Source organism: Chenopodium quinoa, unplaced genomic scaffold (genome assembly GCF_001683475.1).
Source record: "Chenopodium quinoa cultivar QQ74 unplaced genomic scaffold, ASM168347v1, whole genome shotgun sequence".
Classification (NCBI taxonomy): Eukaryota; Viridiplantae; Streptophyta; class Magnoliopsida; order Caryophyllales; family Amaranthaceae; genus Chenopodium; species Chenopodium quinoa.
The window spans coordinates 2385962-2410127 of NW_018743218.1; the positions used below are offsets into that span (position 1 = coordinate 2385962).

Genomic DNA, 24166 nt, shown 5'->3' on the forward strand with positions numbered 1-24166 from the left:
CTGATTCACATGAACAAAAGCAGTTGGAGTGAGAAAATTTACCTCATGGGTAAAGTTACGAGTAACGAACATTCCATTGGTTCATTAAATCCAAGGGATAACGTCTTTGAAAAATTCGTTTAACGCCGCTTGAATAGAGGATAAACGGCGTTTTCGGCCCAAGGTAGATTTGTCCGATAGATGGACTTAAATGCCCTTACTAAACCACATGAAATGACAGCGCTACCCCTTGATAAACAAATTTCGTTTATCAAGGTTATAAACTTGTTTTTCTCTTTTGTAAAATCTGACAATTTGATTCTTGAGTGTGAAATTCTTGGGGTTTTGGGGTATTTATATCGCCTTTTTAAAAACAAAAACACTTATTTATAAAATTGTCATTACTAATCCTACTCCTCCTTGAATTTTCCTTTGAGGTCAACTTGTTAGACTCTTAAGAACTCTTTGATTCCCAAAAAGTTGATCTAACAATTTAATTGATGTTGACCCAAATTAAAACACTTTATTGGCCTAATTAATAGCTCATATTATTTTATACAGACTTATTTTATATTTAAATGATTAATTCATTTAAAATGAAATAAACCATTTTAATTGATAAATAAAATAAATAATTATATATAGAAAATATTATAAAAATACGGAGTATTACAATTAACAATATTGATGACTTGAAAAAAAAAGTAACAATTGAGTAGCTTCTGAAATAAAAATGAACATAATCTAACATGAAAATGAACAAATGGTATTCTCAAAACAGAGGCTGAATAATCAATTTTTAACATATTTTTTTAATCATTTTGAACAAAAGTGAGCATCATTCTTTTACCCAATGAAAAAAAGTACAAATCATTTTGAACATTTAATCAATAACAATTAATAATTTGAGTGACTTCAAAAAAGTAAATTCAACATCCTCTAAAATGAAAATGGACATCCTCTAACATGAAAATGAACAAATTGTAAATAAGAACAATAATCCTTATTATTATATACGTAAATGAACATAATAATGTTTTAAAATGAACATAATTAATTTATGATATGAACATATAATAAATCAATAATATGAAGAAAAAAAATATTTGAAAACGAACATAAAACTAGTTATAAATGAACATTAAAGCTTCTTATTTGAACATTAATGAAAACTAATATAAGATTTCCACAATATGAACATATATAAATTTAATCATCATAATTCCACCATAAACATATACTCTTAAATGAACATTGAACTTTCACTTTATATATATATACTACCTCCGGTCGCTATTAATTGCAACTTTGGAGGAGTTTACGGAACACGAAGCAAAATTTGATAATAAAATTAAAGGATAGTTTATGCATGTGATTAGGAGGAGAGAGAAAAAATTAAATGGGGGACCACATTATTAAAAATCTGCTTTTGTAGATTTAATTAGGAGGAGAGAGAAAAAATCAAAAAGGGGGACCACCAAATAAAAATCTGATTTAAAAAGCAAAGTCAAATTTTTTAAATGGTGGGATACCCTTTCCCCCCCAAAAGTGGTTTTACCTAAACCCGGACACATCGACGAAAAGTGGTTTTACCTAAACCCGGACACAAGGAGATTCTATCTTCTTCCAAATGAAGAAGATCCATACAACTGTGAACAGTCAAGGAGATTCAAAGCTAAAGCAATGTTCATGGCCATAATAGGCAAACCTTTGTATGATGAACAAGGCCACTTGATTCATGATGGGAAGTACGATATCTTCCCATTTGTGTACAAACAAGCTGCAAAGAAAGGAAGCAAGAACAGGCCAGCTGGTACAATAGAAACTAAGGCCACACAAAACATAAACAGGGAAGAAATACGGAAGATGCTGATCACAGCAGTTCTGCCAGCAATCAGAAGGAAGTGGCCAATCATGTTGCCAAAAAAAGTGTTAATTAAGTGGGACAACGCAAGACCACATCAAGTCCCGGGTTATGAAGAGTTTCTGGCAGCAATGGAAGAAGGGGGGTTCAACATTGAGTTTGTCTTCCAGCCACCACAATCACCGGACCCAAATGTGCTAGATCTAGGTCTATTTAGGGCAATTCAATCGATTCAACACCGAGCATTTCCAAAAAACTTGGATGCATTGATCAATAGAGTAAAAGAGGCATATGATGAGTTTGACCCTACGGTGAACAAACATACATGGATAACATTACAATCATGTATGATTGAAATTTTGAAATGTGAAGGGGGCAACAATTACAAGATACCCCACATGGGCAAAGAAAGGCTAGAACGACTCGGTTTACTTCCAGAAATTCTTGAAGTAAACCAAGAATTGGTGGACCAGTCATGTGCATTTTTGAACAACAATGTCATCAACACAAACACACAAGAAGAAGCTGCATATCAGTTCGAGGTGGATGCAGATTGAGGGACAATGAAGAAACTACTTGGACAACATTAACTGCCACACATAACCAGCCTTTTGTTTTTTTTTTTTAAATGTGTAAGGGACTTATATTGTTTAATCTATTGTTGGTTAGGTGTACCTAGTTTACTTAATAGCAACCTTTTGGGTAGGGCAGTTAGTGTTACATCTTTTGTAAAGGGACTCGTATGTAACTGAAAAATTGATTTGAATGAAGTCCAATTATTAAAAACATTGTCTGAACTTTGAATCCATCAATCCATCAGAGGGTTTTTTTATTCTCATAAACCATCAATAAACACGTTACCTCACAGTCTGTGATGTCACAGACTATAGCAACACGTGTTGGGAAAAGTTTTATTAATTGAGTCCCTTCATCATATGGATTTTGCCCTTTTATGAATAAATGAAATTGTTCATGAAAATAGAGGGACACGAGGGAAATGAAGGACATGAGGGAGGTGAGGGACGTGAGGGACTCCACATGTATCAACAATGAAGGGACTCCACATGTATCACCAGCAAGAACCATAAGCAATGAAGGGACTCCACATGTATCACCAGCAAGAACCATAAGCAAACCACATCAACTAAGCAAACCACATCAAACAACAACTAAGTAAACCACATCAATTTACAGTAATTGAGACTATAATTTTGTTAGGATTACTAAGCAAACCACATCAACTAAGTAAACCAAATCAAACAACAACTAACCACACTACATCAATTTGATTTTCCTGGACTATAATGAACTAAGCAAACCACATCAACTCAGCAAACCACATCAAACAACAACTAACCACACTACATCAATTTGATTTATCTGGACTTTAATTTTGCATTCTACTAAGCAATCCACATCAACTAAGCAAACCACATCAAACAACAAACACAACATGCTGGATCAACAACAACAAACATGATTCCACACTATAGCCTAAACAGCATAACACATATGCTGTTTCAACAACAACCACACACATTTCACCAACAATTATCCACCCTGCCAGTTACCTACTGGCATACAACATGATTAATTCTTCCACCACCTACACAGGATTCTAAAAAAAAAAAATTACATACAAACAAAACAGTTAGTGTTTCTTAGAAACAGTTACCAACGCCAAAACTAAGGTCGTTCAACGACTGGACTCCACGTTCTCATCATCATCATTGCAAGTAATTTTGTTAGGAATACCTCGATGCCTTCGAAATGGACACAGATAAGAACCCGTAGGGGGTTTGCCCACAGAACTGGGCTTGTTCAAGAAAGCAATTGATGACCCAGACCTAGAACCAAACCCTAATTCCTCTTTTTTGCCCAATTGTGTTCGCTGAAACCCTAATTCGTCAATGGGGGTGGGTTTTGGAGTGGTTTCATGGTGACACCCTAACCCTAACACCACCGTCCGTTGTGTTTTAACCTCAGAAACAAACCCCTCATCTTCACCCTCACCGGAAATGACAGAGGAGGACCCAGAACCCATAGATCTAACCACTAAACCAAGAACTTCCCACAATTTGGGACTCATAATGTCACGCCCTTTGCCGGAATAGTACAAAGAACAAGGCCAGAACGACCCTGACTCAAATGCATCCAAGAAAGCGTTTATCATCCCCTGCTCGATACCATCCTCTGTCGCGAACATTGCAATGTGAAGGGGGGTTAAATTCATGACATAAATTGGGTGAGCAAAAATGGGACTCAACAACGGAGGGGAGAGAGAAAAACTATCGCAGAGAGAGTATAAGGGGACTCAACAATGGAGGTAGAGAGAGAAAGTTAGGTGAGTGAAGTGAGATGTGAATCACGAACTGGGGTTTATGGAAAGCAGATGAACATTGAATGAATTTCCCTTTTTTTTTTGGTTTAAATACACACATTGAATGAATTGGTTGAGGATGAATTCTGTTTTTATTTTACCCTTACTTAGTGTTAGGAAAGTTAGATTAATAAGTTAGATTAATAAGTTTGATTAATATGTTAGATTAGTGTTATAATCTGTTTTTAGAAAAAAAATAAGTAAGGGTAAAAATGTCTTTTTAACCAAAAAAGTTTGATAAAAAGGGAAAGTAATTGGAAAGTTGCAAATAATGTTGGGCGGACAAAAATAGTAAAAGTTGCAAATAATAGCGACCGGAGGTAGTATATATATATATATATATATATATATATATATATATATATATATATATATATATATATATATATATATATTTATATATACCCACACACACACATATAGAGTGTTCCTGTGAGAACCATCTTAATATGAGAACTACTCTTATGGTGAGAACCACTTAAGGTACGTGGTACATAACTATAAGGTACATGATAAAAAAAGAACAAAATAATTTAAAATAATTTTTTTGAAATATTTTTTTTAAAAAAATTGAAATATTAAGGTGCACGTCTTATATCTATAAGGTACATGCCCAAAAGATAAAAAGTACATGTTACGAAGTTATAAGGTACAACACATAAAAATAAATAAAAAATTAAAAATTGAATATTTTGCAATTTTTTTTTTTTTTTTTGAGGAATTGCAAACTTTAAAGTACATGTCATATATCTATAAGGTACATGATCAAAAGATAAAAGGTACATGTTATGAAGGTGTAAGGCACATCGCTTAAAAAAAATGGAAAAAAAAAATATTAGGGAAAAATAATTGATGTCTTTTTAGTTTTATTGCATGTACCTTATGTGTGGTTCTCACCGTAAGAGTGGTTCTCAGTGTAAACATGGTTCTAACATGAATATATATAGAAATGGGATCATGTGAGAATACATCCCTTATGTGAGAACCCCAACTTATGTGAGAATAAATTTAGACCTTTGAATTTTTAAATCTAAGGGCTGTGATTATTCCCTAAAATAATCAAAACCAAAAGAGTATTTTAAACCAATCCCCTTATTCTCTCTTTCACCTCCACTTTTCTTTCTTTCTCTCTCCTCACCTTCTCTTTCTCTCTCCTCTCACCTATTGTTCAGTATACATCATCAACTTTACGCCATTAATTTCAAAGAAATTAAGTTCAAATTCTAATCAACCATGGCATCTTTGTGTTGTGCTCATATCACCATCGTCTTCGATTGCACCATTAAAAAAAAAGGAAATTAAGCTCAAATTCAGGTCGATAATTTTGTCTTTGAGCTCCAATTGGCGAAGATTATGTTTTCCATCAACAGCATCGCCATTAGTGTCATTGTTATTAACTTTGCAAAATCAATAACAAAGAAATCTAGCTCAAAATTCAGACAAATAATGTCATTTTCGAGCTCCATTCAACGACGATTATGGTCGTGCATTCCGGTGAGATTGAAAGATTTCGGCGATCGAAAATGAGTTTGTATTATGTGATGACACTATGGAGCAATTTTCTAAGATTCTAATATAAGTTTGTTCAATTTTCATTTATGCATTTTTATTGTATGTGTTTTTGCTCATTTTAATTTTAGTTTGCTCATTTGTGAAGGATATGAACAGAACAACATGTATTAAATTAACCTTGTGAACTATCTACTTCAAAAATAGGCAGAAAATGAAGTGCATAATATAAACTAGTATATGGTTGGTCTCTTATGGTCCAACAATTGTTTACATTTTCAGATATAGTAAGTAAGTTCAAGGTTTCATATTAGTTTGAATGTTTTAAAATTGTTGCTCATTTGATAAATGAACAAAGAATATTTGCTCATTTGATAAATGAACAAAGAATATTTGTTCATTTGATAAATAAACAAAGAATATTTGCTCATTTGATAAATGAACAAAGAATATTTGCTCCTTTGATAAGTGAGCAAACAAAACAAAGAAATATTGTTTGCTCGTTTAATAAATGAACAAAGAATTATTGCTCATTTATCAAATGAACAAAAATTATTTGCTCATTTGATAAATGAACAAATAAATGTTGCTCATTTGATAAATGAGAAATAAAAAACAAAAAAAATAATGTAAAAAAAAATTAATTTTTTTTTTCTCATTTGATAAATGAACAAAGAATTGTTGCTCATTTGATAAATGAGAAAATAATTGTTTGCTCATTTGATAAATGAAGAAAAAAAAATCTCAAAATGAGCCAAACAAAAAAAAATGTAAATTACATTTTTGCCATTACTATGTGAGCAATCTCAACAGTTGGATTATGAGGTATCCAATGGTTGAGATTTTTTCTCATATATAATATGGTTTTCACATATAGACTTATTCTCACCAGATCCCTCCACACACACACACACACACACACACACACACACACATATATATATATATATATATATATATGGGATCATATGAGACCACACCCCTTATGTGAGAACCTGATATATGTGAGGACATATTACAACCGTTGGATCAATTGCATCCAATGGCTACTATTTATCCCGGTCAAACATAATTTCAAAAAAAAAATAGAATTTTCTCTCTCCTCCTTCATTTTGCAAGTTAATTTCTCTCTCCTCCCTCATCACCATTGCTGAAGAAATCTATGAATTTCCCTCACTTGCAGCTATTCTCTCTTATCTCCCTCTAGATTTCTAGCAAAACCTACGATTCTCCCCCTCTTATTGCTCAAATTTCTTTTATTGTTCAAATCTCTCACATTCTCTCTCTGAAATTTCGACTTAGGGGCTTCACTTAGATGAAGACCAAATTGGCGATATTCAATTATTCATCATCAAATTGTTGTAAGTTTTGCAATTTAATCACTTAATTCTTGTATTATTCGAATTTTTTTTCCATAATGTTGTTCAATTTTGCTCTTTTTTTCAATATTTTGTATGTTTTTTCAGCTTAATTTTTTTTTATCATTTGTATACTTTTTCATGCTGAATTACAGTTTTGATTGTTCCAATTGGATGACATTTCAATACATTCTTTGTGTGTGTTCAATTGTTTTGAGTTTTGTTTATTTTCCAAATTTTGTGTTTGCGATCGATTTTATACTTTTACTGTTGAAGAATTATGGAGGTTTCTCTTTTTATCTTTGTTTTTCAATTTTATTAATTTGATTGTGAATTTATTGAATTTGGTTGTTTGAATCTTTTTGTGATGTGGGTTATTGATTTATTATATTCTTGATGTTGTACGCAAAGAAGCTGAGAATTCTGACTGCTTACAAGGTATTCGACGAAATGCCTCACTAAATTTTTTTTTTCAGTTTTCTTTCATTTTTGTCTACGTATGTTTGTCTATAAGCTGCCATCTTTCTTGGTATTTAATATTTATGGTTGAAAGTTATCTTGCTGAAATTTCTATTGATGCTTTTCAGGTTGTCCACATCTCTTCAACCTCGTTGCCCAAGTAAAACCTAGAACTAATGCATACGGTTCTTCATGTGTCCAGTTTAATGCTTTTGTGGCTTCCTAATTGCCCACAAGAGGAATGCTTATTAAAGGATGATCGATTTTTTTTTTTAAAAAAATTTTCCCCACTACTAGTATGTAGTGCATGAGTCATTGTTCTGTTAGTCTCTGGGTCTCAAAGTCATATTCTACACAAGTATGGTATTACTAGGAATTCAGATTGAGACACATACTCATCATATATTGCAACATTAGACCTCACGATCCTGTAAAAAGGATTTTGGTGTGTTGGAAACTCACTTGTTTAGTTTTATTTCTGAGGTTCCGTACATCTACTTCTACAAGAGATTGAAATCCACAAGGAACAACCAAAGTTTATTAAAGCCGTCAGTGGGATTCAAATAAAGGGTAGCACATTCTAAATTTCTTATCCAGAGGAATCCAACTAGTACCATCTCAATTAGAGATGATGGGGGTGTTGATACTAGTTCATCTATGCCGTGTGTTAATTATTTCCCATTCACTAAAAGACGAGGCCATTATCAAATATTCTTCTTGATTTTTGCATGGAAAATCTGAACACGTTATATGCAGCCGCGTTTCTACTTAAAAGGATCATTATGCTTCTTGTCTTGTTGCTTTAACATTTAAATTAAACAAGATCTGCAGAACAATAGTATGCAGCTTGTTACTTCCTATTTCTCTTTTTTGCTGTTGATTCCAATCTTATGGCATCAATAACTCTACTTTCCTCTTAAAATTAACTCAATTTCTATGTAATATAGCATCATCTTTAACAAGATATTTCATTTTAAAGAAGGCAGATGGAAGTAATAGCCATAAAGAATTCTAGGTTACTCCCCCCTCCCCTCCGCCACATACACACACACACACAAAGTAGCCATTGCATATTTGCATTACACTGCCAAACATACTGATTTTGGTCTTTTTGAATCTCGAGTGGCTCAAGGCCTCAGCAGTTTCCTGCAGTCTTTCCACCCTCCTACTACAGCTACTCGGGATTCCATATACGCTCCATCATCAACACCAGCACCATCACCCTCACATGCTTGGGGAGCTAGGGTGCCTGGTTCCACAGGTGCAGTTTTACCACCTCTAGGTTCATTTCCAGGCAGCGAACCTGCTGCAAGCACTGCTGGGATTACTCATGTGGATGATACTCTGCTTATTACAAGAATATCATATGCTTGTTGATTGCTCATGTGGATGAAATGAAAAAAGAAATACTTGTTGATTTAATGAATGATTAAAGAAATGTTTGCTCATTTGACAAATGAGCAACTAAGTTTTTGCTCATTTGTTAAATTAGCCACTAAGTATTTTCTCATTTGACAAATGAGCAACTAACTATTTGCTCACTTGCTAAATGAGTAAAAAATTGATTGCTCATTTCCCAAATGATCAAAAATTAGATTGTTCATTTCCCAAATGATCAAATAAATGTTTGCTTATTTTACAAATGAGTAACTAATTATTTGCTTATTTGACAAATGAGAAAACTAATGGTTGCTCATTTCACAAATGAGCAAAGAAATGCTTGTTGATTTAATGAATGATTGAAGAAATGTTTGCTCATTTGACAAATGAGCAACAAACTATTTGCTCATTTTACAAATAAGAAATTAAGATTTTGCTAATTTGTTAAATTAGTAACTAACTATTTGCTCATTTTCTAAATGAGCAAAAAATCGATTGCTCATTTTCCAGATGATCAAAGAAATGTTTGCTTATTTTACAAATGAGTAACTAATTATTTGCTTATTTGACAAATGAGCAAACTAATGGTTATTCATTTCACAAATGAGTAAACTACACTCAATTAGCATGTAGAGTAGTGTGAAAATGCAGAGTTCGAAAATTTTGAGTAGTTAATGAAATTTATTTCTTTTGGCTATTGGGAAAACAATACAAAAGACACCCACTATTACAGGTTATAAAATTGTAAAACAATTCTTTGCTCATTTATCAAATGAGCAAACTATTAATGCTCATTTGTCAAATGAACAGATAATTTTGGCTCATTTGTCAAAAATTAATATTTATTCTTTACTAATTTGTCAAAAATGAGCAAATAATTTGTCAAAATGAGCAATTAATTTTTTGCTCATTTGTCAAATGAGCAATTTTTTTTTGCTCATTTGTCAAATGAGCAAATGATTCTTACTCATTTTGTCAAATTAATGCTCATTTGTGAGAGTGTTTGAATGTTTTAAATATGTTATCCTACTAGCTCAAGGGTAGAGCATTGTGCAAATGCACAAAAGATGTGGGTTCGAATCCCACGTAGGTTCATTTATGTAATGTGGAGACACAAGTTTGTATGAGAGTTTAATTGTAACAAAGTTTATATAGTTATAAATCATTTCAAACCATTTTTTTGCTCATACAATTTAGTATGAATTTGATTTTTTTTTAATTAATTTTGTTTATAGAGATAACCTATGTAGGAATTGAACCTACATCCCCTATGCATTTGCATAGTGCTCTACCAATTGAGTTAATAGGTTTATCATATGTTTTAAATCATTTTCTATGTATAAATCAACAAAGAATTGTTTGCTCATTTGATAAAATGAACAAAGAATTGTTGCTTAGTTTGATAACATAAAATAAAAGACTGCTTAAAGGGATTGTATAACTAGTAAAATCAAGAATATTCGATGTATCAGACAATACCAAGCAAAAATAAGTAGTATATTGCTGCAGAAAATATAGGAGTTCAAACATTGTGACTTGTGAGATCATGCAATAACACCACAGTAAATCTCTTCAGAGACCACATCAAAATCCAACCACAAAGTTGATAAGCAGGATGTCCAAGAACTAAGCCATTCCTAAACAGTTTGACCTTCGCTCATCTCATATATTTTATAACTACACATGATGTTCTGCTTGAAATCCATGTGCTCACCTATATCATACAGAATAAATGAAATGCAACTCTCATAATGTACCATGGTCCAGCTCCAAAAAAAAAAAAAGAGTTTCTTTCCAGCATGATTTAGTTAATACACTAGAAAATGCACACATTAAGCATGAAACTGAGAGGCAAATAATTTCATTCTTTCCCTTTAGAAGATGTAGTTAAAGCAGAAATATCCTGAGCTTTGAGTTTGATAAGTAAATTATCAACAACTGAGTTAGTGTATGATGTAAGCAAAATAGATGTTCCTCTCATCAACAAAGCCTTGACAGTATATACCATAGTGGATGTTTTCCCAGTCCCCGGCATTCCCAGAATAAGAGCGTAATCTTTCACTGTAAGAATCTACATAAGGAACTAGGTTAACTACTGTTACCAGAAAATACCAACCAGAACATTAAATAGGCCAGTGCGTCTGAAAACAAATTGGGGGGGGGGGGGCTGAAAGGATTCATCAAAAATACTTTCACCTTGATGATTTCTCTGCGCTGATCAACATTTAAATTTTTCTCAGACCAAATGTAGGATATAACAGGATATTGGCTAAGTGCAGACCCACTGTCGAATCTAGGAGCCTAGAGAACAACATTGTAGAATTAAAACACAGATTAATCAGTACCAAACGGAGAAGCCGAAAATGGAAGTAAGACCTACCTCAAGATCCACAATTAGCTTCCTCAAATGGTCACTTTGTGGACTTAGCAGAAAGAGCTGTACCAGATTGAACTTAGGGGGGAAAAACACTCAGTTAAGTGTAATTGTACAATCTAGCCAGTTTTTTTAACACAACTTAAAAAAGTAATCCGTAACTACTATAAAGTAATGATAATAATCGTTCATTAGAATGCCAAAATATATGTTTATCTCTAGTTTAAAACTCTACTAGACTACACAATTATTTCAATGCTACTTTAATTTATCAACAAACCTATGGATGCTCTGAAATTTTTTACATCAATAATATAGCTCATTGTCAATCAAGTGCAAAGAATGAATACAAAATAATACATTAATCAAAACTAAAAAATGTGAAACCCAAATTTTTGTAATCAAAATCGCATAATCTTGATTTAAAATTCGAATTAAATTATAGACAACAACGAAAATCAAAATCAAATTAACTTACAGTGCCTTAAGTATACAAGAACAACAAAGGATGATGAAAATTTTGTGATGTTTCGAATTTTCCCAATTGTAAATCGCATAACCAGATTTTGGCAAAAAACCTAATTTTCGAAATCAAAATCGCAAAAACATGTTTCAAAATCGATCAAATTCAAAATTAAACTGAAATTTACATACCTTGATAGATTATCGCGAGAAATTGATGAGCAAAAGCAAAGAAATTGATGAAGAGCGAAGAAATGGAAGAGCGTAGAAAAACCTGGAGGAAGAGAGAGAAAATCTAAAGAGGAGAGAGAAAATCTCAGCGGTTGGATTTGATCTAATCTAGCGGCTGAGGTTTGTCCTCAGATAAGGTGTGAGTTCTCACATAAAGGGTAGTTCTCATATAAAGGGTAGTTCTCACATAAAGATCTTAGGGAGTGGATCATGTAAAAACAAACTTAAAGCTAAAAACTAAAAACATAGGATCTTGACCTTAGATTATAATCTACCGCTAACATATCAAATTTGACGGTTGGTTTTTTCTTTCTATCTCCATCTTCATTATTATGCATTATTTTCTCTTTCCTCCATCTCACGTTCTCCATCTTCTTCATTCTCTCTCCTTCCCAATTCAATATCAACGCTGAACATCATCAAATTATAGAGGAATTTGGTTCAATCTTCATCAATTTCGTCATTAGCTTACAAAAAGCGAGGTTTCGTTTGTGATTTTTGTTTAATTTGGTATTTTATACGTGTTTTTGGAAATATCAAATTGATTTTTCGATTTGATTTTTTTGGGGTTTTTTTTGCTTAATCGAGTTTCATATGAGTGTAAATATGTTAAGATTCAACTTAATTTCTTCTTATGGCATTTCTGAGCTTAATTTGTATATTTTTTTTTCACAATTTGAGTAGATTTCAGATTTTTAATTTTCGATTTTATTTGGCAATTTTATCAATTTTTTTTTGCGATTTTGTTCGATTTCTTGTGCGATTTTGCGTGTTTTGTTCATCAATTTTGTTCGATTTCCAGTGCGATTTTGCGACTTTTGCTCATCAATTTTTTCGACTTTTTTTCATCAATTTTGTTCGATATTGTTTGATTTTGCGATTTCCTGTTCGACTTTGTTCATTTTTGTTCGATTTCCTGGTTGATTTTGTTCAATTTTATTCACTCATTTTTTGCTTTCAAATTTTTTGATTTGTGGGTTTTTGCAGGTGAAATGTGGGAATTGTGGAGAGGTGACTGAGAAGGAGAGTTATGTGATGTTGGGAGAAGTTGTTCCTATCCCTAAGAGTCGTGGCCAGGCTAATCTTGTTTAGAAGGTTTATCTCTATTACTCTCTGATAATCTGTTGTTCTATTCTGATTTGATTGTGCTCGCTCTATTTGAGATTTAGTTGTCGTGTTGATAGTGTAATTTGAATGAGTAATGTTATAATTATATTTGAATGGAGGTAGTATTTTGGCACTATTGATTGGTTTTGTCAGTGTTTATTTCTTTTTCTGGACTAATTTCTTGCCATTTAGTTTCATGAGGGTTTTAGCATTATATTGACTATTTCTTGGTTATTGTAGTGATTGTAGTTATGTGTTGATCAATGAATCATATGCTGTATTTATCTTACTGTAAATGTTAAATGGTTATTGTAGTGATTGTAGTTATGTGTTGATCAATGAATCATATGCTTTATTTATCTTACTGAATGCTACAAAAATGTGTGTTATCTGTAAGATTATCATTGTTTATGAAGTCTATTTCTAGCGTATCTTATAGTGAAGGAAAGTGTTTTAAAGTTTTTGAGAACTTGTGGGTTCTAGGAGCTTTGAACTTTCATCTTTTATGTTTAGTGATGATCTTTCGTCAATTTGCTAGAAGCGAGTTAAATACCCCTTAAGCTTCTTCATCCATTACAGGAGTATTGAACATGTATTAAGGATTATGAACACCAGGGTTGCAAACTGGAAATTTCTCCTCGTTGTTTTGATACCTGTCTGATTTATTGAACTGTTGAACATGATATAGTGTTTAAGTTTGGTATGAAATTTCTGCAATTCTGTTATCTTAGGATTATTTGCTTAGGAATTAGGACTTGTTTAATATATTTCTTCCGGATGTCAATTGATGGCCTTGTATTGGCACTTGGGGAATGGTTTATGATAGTGTATTGGTGTTGTACTAGTACTTCTGCTCTGACTATTAGAATTCTTTTTTTATTTTTTTATTTTTTATCTATTGTTTAGTCATTTGCTGTACTGATTCCATCTTTTTCAATAATAGTGTGCCCGTTCAAGTGATATATGGCTTACGTTGTTGCTATATCTGTATTGACTAAGCCTTCAATAATGTCCTGCAGCTTATAGAATGCGTTTGATGCTTTGATTCGTATGAATCATGTGTTGCATTTATGCATTTTTCTGGTTTACACTTAATTGACATTTGATGCATGAATTACAATACAATGTATAAATTTTCTGTGAGCTGTTAACTTTGTTCCATTCCAGCTATTAAAATTCTGTTGCTTTTTGTGTGTTATTGCCTTCTAAATTTTGGGTTTTCTTACATTGGTAATGGTGATAGTTACATTGTGTTTTTGGCTTGTTGCTAATCAATCACCCTTTCATTATTTCAGTGCAAGTTCTGTGCCAGGGAGGGTACTATTACAATGTTACCAAAATCTGGCTGCTATCTAACAGGTGATGACTGTGAAGCAGGAAAGTTTGTCCGTTTGATGATCTTTGACTGCCGGGGTTTGGAGCCAGTGGACTACTTCTTTGGTGGTGACAAGGAGGAGCAGCAGAAATTATCTTATAATAAGGAGCAGCAGGAGAAGTTATCTGATGACAAGGAGGAGCAGGAGAAGTTATATAATGATAGTTACCTTATTTTTGTAAATAGTGACTTCTATATAAATGTGGTCAATGTTGTCAAAATTGATATAATCACCTTATTTTTATATATAGTGACTCTTGTTATTTTTATATATAGTGGCCTCTGTATAAATGTGGTCAAAATTGATATAGTTACCTTATTTTTGTATATAGTGACCTTTATGTAAATGTGGTCAAAATTGATATAATTATTTTATTTTTGTATATACTGACCTCTAATTACATATTGTAAAAATTGATATAGTTACCTTATTTCTATATATAGTGACCTTGGTGTAAATGTCATCAAAATTAATATAACTTGATATAATTACCTTATTTTTTTATATAGTGACTTCTAGGTTGTTTCACACTATCAGATTATCTAGTGAATATTCAATGGCTAAGATTGCTTGTTTTTAGTTTTCACCGTTTTCAGCGAAATCTCTCTATGGAAATTACGGGGTGGGGCCCTTGTAACGGTAAAAAGAAAACTTTGTTTCAAAAAAAAGGAGAAATCTTGTATATGGTATGAAGTATAATACATGAGAATAATACAAAACAAATTTACACTTTACAGCCTCCTTTTTTTTTCCTTTTCACCTTTTTTTTTTTTTTTTTTTTTTTTTTTTTTTTTTTCATTTTTACTTTTCACCATTTTCATGGATGTGATCCTATGAGGTTCTTTATAAAACATGAAAATCCTTTGAGGCTAATGGTGGAAATGGCGAGGACGGTGGGTTGGAAGAATTCAGCGAGCCATCAGGTGAAGGTTACAAATGGGTTATCAAGAATCTCATTTCTTCCGATGTCGACCTCAATCCTCTTCCCGATTCTCAAAACCTTAAAAAACTTCTCTGATTTCATACAAGGTATCTTCAATTTCGCAATTGTCTTCTTTTAATTTGATTTCACTCTCTTAGGGTTTGATACTTGTTGGAAATGATGTAATTATTAGGACTAATTTTCGAAATTGATTTCGTTTGAATTGAAGTATAAGGTAATGCTGAGGTTTAGTTCAAGTTTCTGCTAAGAGCTCACATCTCCTTTGGGGCTTCTTTTATATGGCCCATTTGTTTGATCTACTTTACCCAGGTTCATATTTTGATATTTTCTATCATTTTCATCTTTTTATTTTGGGTTGATGATTTTTTTTTTTGGGAAATTTGTTTTTTACGTTTTCTGGGTATGATATTTTTAGTTTGATGAAATGGGGTATGATTTTTTAAAATTTACTATGTTAATTTTAGATTTATTTGGGGTAAATTTGCGATTATATGGTTCTGGGTTTGTGTCTTAGACTTAGGATTGATAATGTTAATTGTTATTGCTTTTTAATTTTTTAAAGTTGTCAATTTATTGGAAAAGTTATTGTGATTTAATGATTTTGGCTTGAAGTAGTAAGTAGTTGATGGAGTTGTGAAGTGATGTATTATTAAGATTATAGCTGTTTGGGTCTAATTTACTCCGAATGGGCCAAGTCCACAAATGATTCAAATACAAAGTTCAAAAAAAAGTTTAATTCTCCTAAAAGCATGCCAGGTCAATTAAAGGTCCGGTCAACATGACAAGCCCATTTGACTTCAAGGCCCAAGTTATCTATTTAAGCAAGGTATAAAAGTCTTGATTTTCTTCTCTTTACATTCATTCACTTCAAGCCTCAAGCATTCTTACATAGCTTTCTCTCTCTAAACACTGTACTTACTTCGGCATTGGAGGGGCCTTTCTCGGCACAACCCATGAGGTCAGTTTTGTAGGAAACCCTCGTCCCACTCATCACTTGGGCCGATCTAGACGAAGGACCCATTGTTTTCACCCAAAATAATTTGGCGCCGTATGTGGGAAAGACCTTAAAAAACAAGCCCAAAATCCATCATCTTAACAACATGACTAAGAGCGGATTAAGCGCCAAGAGCGTCAAAAAGAATGTCCCTTCTTCCTCAAAGAAAGGCCCAATTCCATCTTCACCCTCGAGAAAGGGTCCACCTTCTTCATCATCTTCCGAGGCTACCTCGTCAGGAAATGCTGCCTTGGACAGATCACCTCGCAACACAGGTCAACCGTCCATTTCTTGGCGGCCGAGCTGATCAAATGTTAGGAGTCCAACTCCTAGCCGCCATTCCCAATCTCGTCCAACGAGGACGCCGCAAACGGGTCCCACTACAGAGGAGATGGCGAGAGCCCTCACTACCTTCATGGACTTCATGAAGGCTCAAGCGAATCAACATCTCCCACCTTCTGCTTCCTGGGTGCGTGTTGACACCATAGAGCAGCCAAGACACCCGAGAAGGAGAACAGGACAATAGGAGGGAGAGCGAGTTCCCTCTTTTAAGGAGCTCGAATATTGGGACGAGGATACTTGGAGAACTAAACGGGAAAGAAAAAGAAACCCACAGTTCTTCGGTGATTCCGAACCCCGAAGTATCAAAAGCAGCAACACCGCATCCATGTGGCAAGGCCCACCGAAACGTTCACGAACGTATCGGCTCGAGGGAGGCCAGCGTGCACAGTCGCCTCACCTACCCCGAAGGGACTGCACCTTACCCTGCACCGTCCTAGCCGAGCACGAAAACCACTTCTACCTCTCTGAGAGGGGGAGTGAGGTCCTAATGGCTGGGAACAAGGGGAAAGCAGTAATGATTCCCTCCAGTTCCCTATTCTTGAGCTTGATTTTGGAAGAACATGTGCCGACGGTGAAAATCCCGGCACACATCACGTATGACTGTACTTCGGATCCGAAGGACCATATTAACTCTTATGAGAGGCACATGTATCTTAACCCCAAGTCCAAAGCGACCTGGTGTAAATACTTCCCAACCACTCTGAAGGGTTTTGCATAAGCGTGGATCACCAAAGGGGTAAAGGAAGACTTAATAACCGGTTGAAAAGACCTTTCCATCAAGTTCAAGAGCAAGTTTTCTACGGCGAATCACCGAGAGAAATCAACTGCAGAGCTCATGAGTCTGCAGCAAGGGGAGGACGAAAGCCTCCGAGATTATCTGACTCGCTTCAGCAACGAGTCGTCCAGAATTACAAGTCTGACCAAGGGCTAGCCGTCTTCGCATTGCGGAACGGGCTACAAGCTAGAAAGTTCCTTGATTTCATGGTCATGCACACCCTGCATACCTTGGAGGAAACCCTTGACACTTCAAATAAATAGATTCGAGCCAAGGAATGGAACAAAACCAAGTCCCAATCTCAAACTGGGTTTGGTAAGGCAAAAAGGACAATAGTTCGAAGACCAGGGCCAGAGGAAAGGGAAGACGAAAGCCTCAAAATCGTCCTCGACAACTAAGCCGAAGAAAGAAAAAACCCGGTTTGTAAGGAAATACGAATCCTACACTCCTTTCACTCTTCCGCGAGCTAAAATTTACAGCATAACGAAGAAAGAAGAGAAGTGGAAGAAGCCGAGGCCACTTCCATCGTGGCATCAAAACAAAAATAAAGACCGATGGTGTGAGTTCCATGAGTCTCCTGGACACCACACTGAGTACTGTATCCAGCTGAGAGATCAGATCGAGGATATGGTCCGAAAGAGCTATCTGAAAAAATACCTCGCGAACCGCCGTGAAGAGAAAAAAGCTGTGTAAGACTCTCGACTGCAACTGGACTTCAACCGGAAGAAAGACAAGCTGCAGGATAAAGAGACTCGTGACATCCTTGTCATTTCCGGGGGGACGAGCTCCCGCAACGCTCGGAAACGCCACTTGAGGGGTCTAACCTATCAAGTCAACCATGCCTCCATCCGAGGTCCATAGTCTCTGGTGCCGAACATTACGTTCACAGCCGATGACCGTTGGGGGGTGGCATACCCCCAGGATGACCCGCTAGTAATCATCACGGGGATAGCAAACCGCAACGTCTTGCGAACTCTCGTAGACGGTGGTAGTGAGGCTAACATCCTATTTTGGGATGCCTATGACCAACTGAACCTGCAGACCAAGGACCTGAGTCCGGTATCTGGATTCAATGGGTCTACAACATATCCAGATGGGAAGATCACCCTTCTTGTCACCATCGGTAGAGACCGAGCAGCTCGGAACGTGATGGCCGAATTTTTGGTCATGGACGTTCCATCTGTTTATACCGATGGGGAGACCCATGTTTTATCAGATTCACGGAGTGGTCTCCACGTACCATCAGATGATGATCTATGTCTCAGATGAAGGCCACTCTGAAAGAATTCAAGGGAGCCAAGAGCGGAAGTGCAACTACCTCAAGCTATCCAAAGAGCGTCGTGAAGACAAGGATGATGAGGAGAAAGAAAGAGAAAAGGACCGAAGCACCAAGAAGCAGAAAGGCTTAAGTGCTTCGGCCCAAGGGATCCCTGCCAAGAAAAATCAAAGGAGAAAGGAAAGGCTGGCTACTCATCCGAACCAAAGGATTCGGAAAGCCAGTCGAAGTAAAAGAAGCGAAATTACTCCACTAATAAGAACCGAGACATCACAGCCGAAGTAAAAAAACTTTAGATGCATGCTTCATTGAATCCTGTCAATATCCGGAATGACTGGCCAATGTGATGATGGTTCAGAAGGCAAATGACACCTAGAGAATGTGCGTTGACTTCACGGACCTAAATAGGGCTTGTCTGAAGGACTTCTATCCCTTGCTAAGGATCGATCAGCTAGTCGACTCGACAAGTGGCCATGCGCTACTTAGTTTCATGGATGCATTCTCGGGGTATCATCAGATCTTTATGCACCTTGACGATCGAGCAAAAAGGGCATTCATCACGAATACTGGGGTGTATAACCCAAAAATGATGCTGTTAGGATTGAAAAATACCGGGGCAACATATCAAAGGCTGGTTGATCAGGTCTTCGACGAGCAGAAACACCGTAACCGAAAGGAATGGTGTCCTTCGAACAAGTGTATTCTTCCGATAGAGGGTTCGGAACTAATTAGGAAAACTAATTATTCAGTGAGGTCAAGTGATCAGAACCAATCTTGACTGTATCATTCGGGTCACACCCAATCGTGTAACCGAACCGAAACGAAAAATTAATTCGAAGGATTAAATGAGTCGATAGAGATTTTACGAACTAAGACGTCGGATTCCGAGCTTAGAGCGTCGAAGCCGAGCGTCGAAAGTCGATTCGAATTGAGGAATCGACAAGATAGAAAAATCAGTCAAACAACAAGTCAACGTGCACGAAAATCCTAGCCTTTCAATGGCCTAGCCATACGAGGGCTAGGTAGGCTCGCATGGCTAGCCAAGGTTCATGCCGTAAGGCCATCACTAGCAGAACGACGAGCTTGGTGCGCGCACGCACAAGCTAGGTTTGCTGGCCGAGTGCGTGGCGCTAACACTAGGCCACTAGCAGCCATGCAAGGCCCAGCGTGCTAAGCAGCCTAATGGTGTCGCAAGCTCACATCCGCATGGCCTGCTAGCAGCACGCAGCAGCCCGCTAGATAGCGAGGCTTGCTGGTGCTCGCGGACAAGGCCGTGAGGCTTGCGGCAAGCCAGCCAGCAGCGCATAGCAGCCTAGCTAGCTAGCGGTGGGCTTGCGGTGCGTACAGGCCATCCCTGCCGAAGCCACAAAGGCCTTGACTGGTCCTGGCTTATTGTGACTGGTGGGTTTGGTGGCTTAGGGAATAAGGAGGCCATGTGGGTTGTCCTTGTGGTCCTCACCAAATCCCTTACTCACCTTATGCCACTTGTTGTTTGATGATTGCTTTGTCATTTTAATTTAATTTAGAATTAAATTAATTCTTTCTTTTGACATTTTACCAACTATCCCATATTGAAAGGTGATGGGAAATCTTGGCGACATTTCCCTATAAATACCCATCATTGGATATTGGAAATTTTACTTAAGTTGGTGAACTCTAAGGGATCTCCAAAAGCGAGAAGACCTTTGTTCGTAAACTCTAAGTTATTTTTTGTCTGACCCCGTCTAAGTTTCGGGGTAGGGACCAATTACGGTTCGATAGCGAGGGTGTGAGCCGTCGGAGGTTCTCGCACTTGTGGAACTTAAATGTTTCAAGTCCGAGCTCATCGGTTGAGCGAAGCACGCTTTTAGGGTGAGTATTCTTTCTCTCTCTTCTCTCTCTTCTCTTATGTTTGTGATTATTTGTATGCTTTTATTTGTGTTGTAATTATTATGTATGCGATCCGGTTATCGGGTTTTGTTTCACGCGGTGTCGGACACCGCAAAACTCAACAGCGGTATAAAAGCCTCTTGCTTTTTAGTTTTACAACTAAAAAATTAATTAAGGTGATTTAAAATGGATTTTATGTCTTGTTTAGCATCCTAATAAGATTAGGAGCTCGTCTTTAATTGGATTAAAATCGTATTTATGCTAATTTTGGATTACGAACTCCGATTTTGACTCAAAAATGGTGAATTTTGGGTGGAATCGACGTTCTAATTTAGACTCTATCCACTTTGTGATTAAAAATGGCCTTCCAGAAGCCAAAATCCACCTAGAAAGTGGTTTTTCGAGGGGTTTTTCGTTTTTGACGAATATTTTAAAAACTTTAAACCTTGATTAATTATGGCATGCAATTTGTTGGATTATGTGTTAGATTATACCATTAATATTCTACGATTTTAACTCTTATTAAACATGCTCTTATTTTCACATAAACTTGCAATTTCATGTTTTTGCAAATTAATTACTTGGAGTGTCAATGTTTATGGTGAATATGCCTTTTGAAGCCCCTAAAGTGTTAAAGATTCAATCTTAAATGGTTTAAATGGTTGAATCTTAACTTGCTAAAATTCATAATGAACTAATTTTTGGTTTTAATCATTTTAAGTTGATTAAAATCTTAAATGTTCATACCTGTGCTTGAAATATTATTGTTCTTCATATTGGAAAATTACAATATTCAAATGTGCACAAGTGAGTGTTGGATAAATTTTTTCATTGGATGAATGATTATTTATTCAACAATTTTTGTCAATTCTCATTATTATTTTATGTTGGTTGAATTAATTGTGAGAATAAACCTCAATTTTTGTGGCATCAAGTTGAGCAAAAAATAATTTAAAGAATGGTTCTTGAATTAATTTTGTTTTGTGCACTAAAATTGAATTATTTAAGTTGAACTTATTTTATTTTCATTATTACTCAATATTAGTTCTAAAATAAATTTAGAATTAATTTTTTATGTTACACACAAAATCGAAATCAAATTCCGAGGTATAAGCATGTAAATCGAGGCACCAAGCCTCGAGCACCACCCTCGGCTAGCTGCGCAACAGCCCACATGTGGCTGTCGTGGGAGTCAACCGTCCTGGTGCGCGAGTGTGTGTAAGCAGCAGCACTTGGTGCGGCAGTGCGTGCGTGTGGTGCAATGCTGCAACTGCTAGGCAGTGCAGCCTGCATAGTAAGGTTGCGGCCAGCACCAGCATGGACGCTAGCACGCTGCTATGCCTGTGCGAGCAGCACCCACGCATGGCAGCAGGGCCTTGGTGCCTAGAAAGCCGATCCTCGTGGCTTGGATGCTAGGCTCTTGGCCGTTGAGAGGCTATTATTTTGCGATTTTTTGCAGTCTTGTTTTAATTAAAACAAGGTTAGGCCTTGATTTTTCCATGCACTTATAAAATAATTTGGCAAAATTTTGGGTTAACCGGGTTAATTAATTTTAATTGGATAGATTTTAATTAAGTTGGATATGGAATTTAGTGGGAGCTTCATTAATCGTTTGAGCTATTACTATTGCGTTGATTCACATAATCGGATAACAACTTTGACTAGTTTTAATTAGGCGATTTAATTGGATTAACTACCTAAGTTAGTTACTACTTTGCGCGTGTTTTGCATTGTTGCTTGATTTATTTTGTAAAATGCTTGGCCATTCACTTTAGAAGTGAATGGATGAATGAAATAAATATTCTAATGCAGGTTTTACAAAATGGCAACTAGTGGGGCCCGACTAGGATAGTAAATACGGACTGCGTTCCGTTTTATATTTTTGTAAATCTAAATACGGATTGCGTGCCGTTAAGTATTTTTGTGCTTAAATTATTTAGATTAGTTCTAGGTTTTCTAGTAGTTGCATAATTAGTGGTGATGTCTCGAAGACGACGTTGCTAAGAAGACGAAACCAAGAAGATGCAATAAAGGCTCTTGAAGATTTGAAGATTCAAGTTTCAAGGGGTCATGCTAGTTGCCAAATGCGTCTTTATTTATGCTTTATATATTTATGCTTATGCTTATATATAATTGCGATGTTAGATGCATGTTTAGAATTTAGAATGTTGAATGATTAGTTTAGTTCACTTCAATTAACCAACATTAAAACCAAAGTCCCAAAGAATATTGAGTCAAAATTGTCATTCCAAAATGACACTTACGGAATTAAAGAGAATAGTAATGAGTTATGCCAAAGCAATACATTATTACTTTCCCAAGGAAGTAAGGTATGTTGATGGGTTTGCTAAATCAAGGCATAATATGCATGTTAGTTTTGGTTAAATTCAACGATATCAGTAAAGAGTCCTTAGATGTCGTTGCAAAGGAGATAATCGTCAAGGAAGCATTGGATGCGACGATTTATCGAACAAGACAAGCTAAAGTATGCTTAATCACTTTCTGATTTTTGGGGTCTTGGAATCGTTTTATTCTCGACTAATTGGGACAGATTTATAAATGTGAATAGAACGTAATTAAGTTAATTGAAATTGCTAGTTTGCATGTATTTCAATGCTTATTATGTTATCTTGATAAATGGTAATACTTTGCACTTATATTTGTAAAATTCTAAATGAATTTATAATGTTTCCAAATTTTTTTAAAAGGAAATCTTTTGAGAATGGTTCTCAAGGAAAGAAGAGGCATTTCTAAAATACAACTTCTTATGAATGACTTTTGGGTATTGAGAAATTTGCTTGAGTTGGTGAACTCTAAGGGATCTCAAAAAGCAAGAAAGCTTTTGTTCGTAAACTCTAAGTTATTTTTGGTCTAGCCCCGTTTAAGTTATGGGGTAGGGACCGGTTACGGTTTGGTAATGACGGTGTAAGCCGTTGGAGGTTTTCGCACTTGCGGAACTTGAAGCTTTCAAGTTCGAGCCCATCGGTTGAGCGAAACACGCTTCTAGGGTGAATATTCTTTCTCTCTTTTCTTTCTTCTCTTATGTTTGTGTTTATTTGCATGCTTTTATTTATGTTGTAATTATTATGCATGCAATCCGGTTATCGCGTTTTGTTTCCGTGCGGTATCGGACTCCGCTAAACCTAACAGTAACATGGAAGTTTATGCTGACGATTCCATCGTCAAAAGCAAAGAAGACAAAGACCATGTTGCGGACTTGGTTCAAACCTTTGTCACCTTAAGAAAGCACCAAATTAAGCTGAACCCGAAGAAGTGTGTCTTTGGCGTGTAGTTAGGCAAGTTCCTCGGCTTCATGGTCAGCAAGACGGGGATTGATACCAATCCCGCCAAACTACAAGTAGCGCTCGATTTTCCCGAGCCGAAAACAAAGAGTGATGTTCAGCGCCTCACCGGGAGAATGACAGCTTCGGACAAGGGGTTACTGAACGCGGGATATTAGGTCGTTGACTGACCTCCTAACGGTCAAA

At 35.8% G+C, this 24166-nt stretch overlaps 1 protein-coding gene and 1 long non-coding RNA gene across 2 annotated transcripts; both read left to right on the forward strand.

Moving 5' to 3' along the window:
* Positions 1 to 1662: 1662 nt before the first annotated feature.
* Positions 1663 to 2400, forward strand: LOC110734777. The gene has a single exon (XM_021914926.1). The coding sequence runs from the start codon at positions 1663 to 1665 to the stop codon at positions 2398 to 2400; it is 738 nt and encodes a 245-aa protein (XP_021770618.1).
* A 9686-nt stretch (positions 2401 to 12086) lies between these two features.
* Positions 12087 to 14765, forward strand: LOC110734703. The gene is made up of 3 exons (XR_002513878.1): positions 12087 to 12478; positions 12984 to 13091; positions 14399 to 14765. It is a non-coding gene; the product is annotated as an uncharacterized LOC110734703 (long non-coding RNA).
* Positions 14766 to 24166: the final 9401 nt, after the last annotated feature.